Source organism: Cynara cardunculus, assembly GCF_001531365.2.
Source record: "Cynara cardunculus var. scolymus isolate 2C chromosome LG 6, CcrdV1, whole genome shotgun sequence".
NCBI classification, from domain to species: domain Eukaryota; kingdom Viridiplantae; phylum Streptophyta; class Magnoliopsida; order Asterales; family Asteraceae; genus Cynara; species Cynara cardunculus.
The window spans coordinates 3650842-3659879 of NC_037533.1; the positions used below are offsets into that span (position 1 = coordinate 3650842).

The following is a 9038-nucleotide window of genomic DNA, read 5'->3' on the forward strand; positions in this document are numbered from 1 at the left end:
TATGGTAATGTTTGCAAAGTCTTGTTATGCACCTTTTTGTAACATGTGGTGGGTTGGTGTTGTGAATGTTCGATACTTAATAAAGTAAGGGGCCGTTTACCCAAATACTTACCCTTGTTAGGTCAGATTAATGGAGTTCACTAACATGATATTGTGTTTGGAACCAATGTACTTTTGATGAAAATGGAGTAAAATAAACTCCGTGTCATTTTCATTTTCCTTCCCCAGTCTGAACCAAATAGCATCCTCAAGCAAACATAGGAAGACAAGATTGCAATAATAATGCAATGGCAATAATAATGCAATGGCAATAACAACCATATTAGCCTGAACAAGTTTTCAAGATGCAACAAAACACCCACGAGGTCGGATCCTATTCTGTAAGCATCATTTACACAAAATCAGATACGATTGCTCCAAGGGCTCTAACAACAAAAAAGTGTCGAATTCAAACACACTAAGGTAGAACACAAATTAACGGTAGTGGTCTTACTCGCTTTTGCCATTTTGGTGTGAAGCAGCGTAGTTACGTATGACCTCCATTGCCAGCTGATGAGCAGTCTTGTTCTCAACCCTCGCAATTGCATCCACAGCTTCATATGTTTCCTTATCAGTAAATAGTTTCAAGTAGTATCGGGATGATGATTTTGGTACCCCCTCCCACTTGTCAACCATCTCTCCAAGTTTCTCGAATCCTATGCGATTTGTGAAGTCGCCAAATGATTCTTTAGATTTCCTCTTCAATCTCCAGTTGTAGAACAAAGGTTCAAATACTTTCTCAAGCTCCTGGATCTTAACCTTGTTCATGAAACTTCTGGCTAATGAAGTTTGAGCTGGTGTTCCCCCCAGCCAGATCTATTTACCCAAAAGACAAACAAGTGAATGATTAAAAAGTAAAAACCCTGCTGACAATTGAGAAATATTATTGTATGTACCTGATAGCTATTAGGACCATCGCCAACCAATCCAAGTTCAGCCATGTAGGGTCGAGCACAACCGTTAGGGCAACCCGTAACTCTTACTACTATGAATTCATTATGCCGAAGGCCAACCTGAGTGAGATCACAATATTAATATCCCAAGAACCTATACAGCCAGCAAGCAAATATAAACAAGATATCAAGAGAGATACCTACCTTCTCAAATACAGCTCGAACCCGCTTAAGGAGCTCAGGAATTCCTCGCTCAGCTTCAGTTATTGCAAGAGGGCAGAGAGGCAGAGCAGGGCATGCCATTGCAGTTATGTTAAGGGGATCCACATAACTAGGGGGCTGCCAAACAATTCCCAGCCCATTACAATTATAGTAACAATTCCGACAAGATAATAATATAGCTACATAATGAAAGGAAGCAGCTACCTAACGATAATTAACAGTTCTAACAGACAAACCAAATTAGGGTCGTCTTTTTTCTAACAATAAGCATAAACATTAGAGCCGACATTAAGAGAAACCTATCACAGAGAGATTTTTTAAAGTATACAAGCAATTTAAAATTAAGACACAAAATGCCAAGTCTAAATGCAAATTCATAGATTCGGTAGTATCTCAACATAATAACTTATAACTTCATGGATAAGCCATTCAAAAACAAAAATGATACTTCATAAGCTTGAGAAGGATATCTGGCTCTCTTTGTTTAACAAGACATTAGAACAATATCCATCTTTATGCATGTCGTTACATTGCACTTTAAACAAAATATGTGTCCAACTCCATTCAAATAACTTATTCAACTATATATGTAATATATATGAAAGACGTGTACAGACAGATGTCTTACCAATAGACCACCTTGTGCTAGAGCTACGGTGATAGGGCGTTTCCAAGAGGGTCGAATATCACAAAGGACAAGGTTTTGGTTTGGTGTGATCCGGACATTCAAGTTATACTTCTCAATTATTTCACGTAACGTCGTCTTCATTGTTCCCTTAACCCGACCATTATCGACATGAATCCCACAAAATAAACGTCCATCGCCCTGCCACAAAGAAGCTTACAAATTCAACTCATAAGCAAGGGAAAATTAAAAGAATAATCTTTATGGAAAACACCAAATTTATTCAAGACGTCGTCAATGCATTTTGATCGAACTAACCTGCTCATGCCATCCCAGATGGCTTTTAAATTCCCACTCAGGTAACTCCCGTGAAGGTTCAAACTTCTTTCCATAGTACTCCTCAACAACAGACCTAAACTTTTCGATCCCCCATGAATCTATCAAGTACTTCATCCTACTATACCTGCGGTCATCTCTTCTGCCATTTTCTCGTTGTGTAACAACAATAGCCTTTACTGCATACAAGATATCCTCTTTAGGGACGTAACCCAAGGGTTCCGCCAGGCGAGGAAAAGTGGTTTCTATCCTATGTGTTCTTCCCATGCCACCACCAACCTGAAAAAAGATTAATATTATATGAGATTACTATGTCCAAATCAGAATATAAATGATAAACGAATTTTTGTAATAGATGGAATACGTACATATATATTGAAACCCTGAGGTTCTCCATTATCATCAGAAACAACCACAACACCAATGTCATTTGTCAAAAGATCAACTGAGTTATCTGTAGGCACAGTAACTGCAACTTTGAACTTTCTTGGCAAGAACTGAGTTCCATATATAGGCTCAGCTGAATCTGGAAAATTTGTCCCATGAGAATTATCATTTCGAGCTTCGACAACTTCCGAAGGTTCTGCAGTCATAAACTTCTCCCCATCCACCCACATATCATAATAAAATCCAGACTGGGGAGTTAAGAGTGCAGCAATGTTATCTGCCGTCTGCTGGGCAAAAAGGTAATCTTCCCTTACAAAGGGGGCAGCAGGAGCAAGAACATTTCTATTAAGATCACCACATGCACCAAGTGTGGATCCCATGTTTCTGATGATGGTGCTCATCACCGTCTTAAGGTCCTTCTTCACAACTCCATGGAGCTGAAATGTCTGTCTGGTTGTCAACCGTAGAGTTCCAATTCCAAACTGATCAGCAAGATCATCCATTGCAAGGTAGAGTTGGTTGGAAACCTTTCCACATGGGTTCTTTGTACGAAGCATAAAAGAATATGACCTGGCACCTCTCTCATCTCTGTTATATTGCTGATAGCTTCCATGGAACTTGATCAGTTGGGTGGCAGCCTCATTTATATTAGGTGCATCAGTCAACAACTCCTCATTAAGAGGATATCTTATGAAGTTGCTTTGTTCCTTGAATATCTCAACCTTGCTTCGCTTAGTCTCAACAGAAGTTTCCTGCTTCAGTGGCTGCAAAAACGTTATATAAATTCAGAGACAATCATCTTCATAAGATATAACGACAACCAGATTGAATTTGCATTCCAAACCATATAAACAGAAGCTGATCTGTTGCAAATGTATCAGATACTTTAATAAGAGACAAAAAGATTCTTTCTCCATGCATGCTTGACATATTGTTGATTGGTTTCTCAAAGAAAAACACTGCTAGTGGACTTAGATACTAGAGATAGGATTGCAATCCTTTGCCATGTAAAAGTATCTCGTTAAGTGAAATGAGGTACAGTAAGATTTTCAGAAATTTCTGAACAAGTAAAGATCTACATTCTATGAATCCATCCTTGTAATTAAAGAACCACATTCATATCTTATACATGAACGTATCCTTTTCGTAACAATAATCATCATGCAAATAGAAGTCGTTTCCCCCCCTTTTTCAAAGAATAGCATAACTTTAAGGTAGATATCATACAAGAGATATGGATGGAAGCTAAATCACTTCCAGACTTGATTGAACGTTAGATCATACAAACATACTTTTACTCAAAAATCTGAAATGCTGAATCGAAAAAGGCATCTAGAATCGAGTAGAATATGATAATTAGTACCGTCGAAACAGCCCTGATGAGGGTAGAAGAAGTAGAAGATGAGAATGGGTGGATGCGTTTGTGCAACAGAAGCGAATAAGTAGATGAATAGCAGGTGTTGTTGTTCCTGAATCCATTAAAAGTTTTCAATTGAATCTTAGGATCCTTCACCACCAGTGCGGTGTTTGCAGCTCCGACCGCAGTCGCCGTCATCGGAACAGACATGAAAACCCGATTGAATGGGGGAATAAAAGCTAGGGCTTATACTTGTTTCAGTGGTTGGTGAAAGACGACCGGTGGATTTTGCCATGTCACGTGCCCACCACGAGCACACGATGCTTTATTGTTTTTAATCTATAATATTAATTTGTTACAGTAAGGGCCGGTAAGGTCTCTGTTTGATCATGCGGAATTGGAATATCTAATCATTTGACCAAATTCTAAATGGAATGTTTGGTTCATGGAATAAGAATATGAAATTCTTTCAATTTCAGTCGATTCCTTCATGCACAGATTTTACAATTTCATGGCAAATATGCTAGGATTTCAATTCCTTTCTTACATATTCCTTTCCTAATCCAATTCCATGCAACCAAATGCAATCACAAGGCATGGTCAAATTTCATCAGATTTCATTCCATTTCCTCAAAGTTAAATTCATTTGATGAATTCCAATTTCACCGAATTACATTCTACGAACCAAACGTCCCCTTATAGTTTAAGAAATGTTTGACAAATTATCTGAGAATAGGAGTTAAGATTTAAAAAAAAAACGTAAAAGAGGATTTGATCATTGATCACTTTTAATCTTATTACCACCTAAAGAATTATGTTTGATACGAGAATTGATCTGATGCATCTTATTATTATTGATCTTTCTTATTCAAATATGAAGATCTCTTCTTGCTATTTTTATCATAACTTTTATTTTCATCTAAATCAATTTTATCAATAAAAGTAAAGTTGGTCAATTATCTATGTGTTAATTAGTCAATGATTTTTAAAAAAAAAAAGTAATTCAAAAGCATCTATTAAAATAATATATGCTTTTTTAGGCACTAAATAAGAAAGTGGCTTTTGAATCCATGAGGGTTACAAAGCATCAACTTAATAATGCGTAATATAACATTTAATTATGTTTGCCTAATAGATCAATTTGGATGTGTGTACTTTCTGTTTCTTTATTTCTCAACCTCGTAATTGGTGTTTATAATCCACCAATTACATCAAATGTAGGTTGAACCGTAACAATGGACTATCACACTCTTCTGCCGGGCTCAATCTATTTTTTGCTAGACAGGGTCGTCCCTCTGTGTTTGGTACATGAGACAGGACAAGATGAGACAAAACCCACTGTCCCATATTTGGCGTAGAATAAGACAGAACAAGAACTCACTGTCCCACATTTGGCATGACATAGGACAGGGACAAAAACTGGAACAAGATGGGACAGCATAAGACAAAAGAGGTTTTTCTTGTTCCACCAAAATAAGTGGAACAAGATGGGACGATAACTAAAATATTACTAATCTACCATACTTTGATATATAATATTAATATGGTATTTTTTTTAATGGTCATCACCGCTAGTTTCGGCCGCTGCCACCACTACCGTCGGTCACCGACGGCCACCTCCACCTCCTCTTCCACTACAACAGCATCACCCACCGCCTCCACAACCACTGTCCACCAAGTACATTGCCACCTTTACCATAGTCGACCACCGACCACCACCGTCCATTGCCACCACCACTACCACCGTTTGCCACCTTCAACTCCTCCTCTACTGCGACAACCTCCTTCACGACCTCCACAACCACCATCGACCACGACCACTATCTTCACTATATCAATCACAACTACCTCCTCCACTGTTGTCAACCGCCACCATCACCACAATCTACCATCTTCATATCTTCTATAACCACCGTCGTCCACCAAGCACCACTGCCTCTACCTCCATAACCAATGTCGGCCACCGACCACCATCGCCTGTTGCCACTACTACCGTCGGCCACCACCACCACCACCACTACCATCAATTATATCAAAATTTTCATTCAAATTTAGTACAAATATGAAAATTATGTACAAATATTTATTCTTTAATTATTTACTTTATTTGTGTTAATTATAACTATTATATAATATTTAAAATCATCAAATAACTTTTGAGGGTAGCTTGTCTAGTTCTGTCTCGTCCAGTCCTAGTCGTACCAAACACCAGACATACTCCTGTTATGTTCAGTCATGTTCATCCAGTCCTGTCCAGTCCTACCCTCTTGCCTGTCCTATTCTCTCATGTTCAGTCCTGTCCAATTATGTCTACGTACAAACGCTACCTTAGTATGTTAAATGTGAGATTTTGAACAGGGCTTTCAAAAATTTGGGGCCTAATTTTACATATGTTTAGGACATTTTCATCAATCTGTGTAGAACTATAGCCCAAATTGTTTAGGTTCAAATTGTTAATTGTTTAGGTTTAGATATAAATTATTAATGATTTAGGTTTAAGTTATGTTTAGATTGTTGATCGTTTAAGATTAGCGTTCTTTTGTGTTTAACAAATATGTATGTTGTTATCTCTTATGTAATGTCATCAAAAGTTTTAGATGTAATAGGGCCTTTACAAAGATTGGAATGTCCCTACTAATAGATTTTTTAATTTTTTTAAAATGAAGAACTAAAAGCAAAAAAAATCTTCAAAAAAGGTTACATTCTCTATTTTTGAAGAATCTCACATTGATTATAATATTAAAATATTATTTCTCTCTCTAAATATTTATTTTCAAAGTTGTTTATTGGTGCTTTCACTTGGTAATCATATTTGAGATGATTTCCATATTTGGAGAAAAAACCCTTTTGTCTCCTAATTTCTCTATTTTGGAAATAGTTTTGAGAAAGTTGTTGGAACAAAATACAGGCTCAAAATCCCCATTTTTTTCATTTTGCTCATTTTGAAGAAGTTGTTGGAGATGCTCTCAATAAGAGCATCTTTAACAGATTGAGAGCATCTCCAACAGTTATGTTAAAATAAAAAATTTAGGTACATTTTTATTTCAATAACTATATTATACCGTATACTAAAATAGAGGAAAAAAAACAGAGAGAGATGATAAAAATCTCTGAAGTTGAAGAAATCTTTAAAACTCTATATTTAAGAGAAAAAAAATAATGTTTAATTTTTTTCTCACCAATAGAGATATTAAATTAAGTGTTCAGAAGAGATAAATAATATTTTATAAAAGTAATGAATATTTTAATAATATAATGAATTATAAAATTGCTAAAATAGAATAGTTGTTGGATTTGAATGTAATGTTTCTTAGAGATTTTAACTTTTCATAATCTATTTTAGAAAAAGTTATAGCATAGTTGTTGAAAATGTTGTAACCTCATTATAAGTCAATTCTCGATAGGGATGGCAAAAAAAACCGAAACTGATGGTGAAAACCGAAACTTTCAGGCCGGGTTTGGGGATATCTTATCGGGGACGGGGCAAGGATCGAGGACAAATTCGGGGATTTTAATGGGGACGGTGATCACCGGCCTGGCCCGTCCCGATATGTGTGTGTGTATATATATATATATATATATATATATTAATTTTAATTTATATACATGCATATATATATATATATATATAGGGACAAGATCAAATGTTAACCAAAGTTTTTGTATTAACTTTGTAAACCATGTCAATAATCACAATCCATTCTTCTATTAGGTTTCTATCATGTTCACAATTTAATGTCAAGGGTAATTGAGTAATTTCATTTCCTATGTAACTCCCATACCATTAAAAGGGAGTTACAAAATCTTAAAATCCCTAAAAATATACATTTATAATATTGATATTTTTATTTATTTTTTAATCTTAATATTCCATTTTTATTGTTTAATGAGTTTTTGATTCGTGGAGGAAATACAGTAGTAAAATCTTCGATATCGTTCAAGCTATTATGGATAAACGAATTAGAAAAAAAATCGAAAACATTGAGAAGATTAAAATGGTTTATGGTGACAATCGGATTTCGAGTTCGGGAAGTGAAGAAATTAACCAAAGTGAATGTCTTGGTAATGAATTAAATATTTTATTAGACTCGTTTTAATCGAAATTATGTTTATTATGATGTGTTATGTTTTTTGTAGTTCATATTGCATTGATAACTTTCTTTTAACTATTAATACCTACCTAATTCACATGTTCAAATGGAAGTACATGCACGACTTTTCATATTGTCATATTACCGACTTTTATGAATCATGAACCATTGTGTTCATGTTACTTATATCATATGAACACAAGTGTTATTTTTTAAGCTTGATACCAAATCTTTATATTTGTGTAAATGTTTGCACCCAATGTTCATAGCGTCGGGGTTATGTGTTCATATATTTTATACGATATGAATAAGGGGTGAACACGGTATGAACAAGGGTTGAACAACCACATAAGACCAAAAACATATATGAACAAGGGGTGAACCTTAAATGGTGTGGATGCAATGCATGTATAAAACTCCAATTGACAAAGGATCGCTCCTGAATGTGTTTATAATTAATGAACTATTGTACAAAAGCTGTTCATATTATGTTCATACCTGTTTTTTTTTTTATTTTCTTTCGTATAACAGTTATTTTTATTATGTTCATATTGTGTTCATAAATGCTATGCAGTCCAATTTCATATATTTGTCATTTTTTTTCCGTATTTGATACAATGGTTCATAATGTGTTCATATGTTTCTTACGTTAACAAAAATAAATTAACAAAAATCATAATTTTTTTTGATTTTGTAATCCCAATTAATGATATGGGAGTTACATATTTTTTTTACCTAAATACCTTTTTCAACTTTGTTCACTTATGTTTATGAAATTTTAAATTTTAAAAAAAAAGTATTTATAATAATTAATCACAACCGTTTATTGAAAGATTGAATGGTCAAGATCGGTTAACAAAGTTAACACAAAGACTTTGGTTAACATTTGATCTTGGCCTTATATATATATATATATATATATATATATGGTTGGGTTCATGTGAGACCCGGAAGACCAGTTTATGTTCATTGATCAACTTTATAAGCTAATGATCTAATGGTCTAAAGTTGCACGATGACAATTTTGTGATAATTGATGAGTCTCGTGACAATTTTGTGATTATGAATGTTCAAATTGTAGATCTAAT

General features: G+C 34.9%; 1 protein-coding gene across 1 annotated transcript; it reads right to left on the reverse strand.

Moving 5' to 3' along the window:
• Positions 1–290: 290 nt before the first annotated feature.
• Positions 291–4062, reverse strand: LOC112514786 (sulfite reductase [ferredoxin], chloroplastic-like). Its single transcript, XM_025121389.1, has 7 exons — positions 3866–4062; positions 2484–3266; positions 2098–2394; positions 1783–1980; positions 1137–1271; positions 936–1052; positions 291–855 (listed from the first exon to the last, which is right to left on the reverse strand). Exons 1-7 carry the CDS (start codon positions 4055–4057, stop codon positions 490–492), a joined length of 2088 nt encoding a protein of 695 aa, XP_024977157.1. The 5' UTR covers positions 4058–4062; the 3' UTR covers positions 291–489.
• Positions 4063–9038: the final 4976 nt, after the last annotated feature.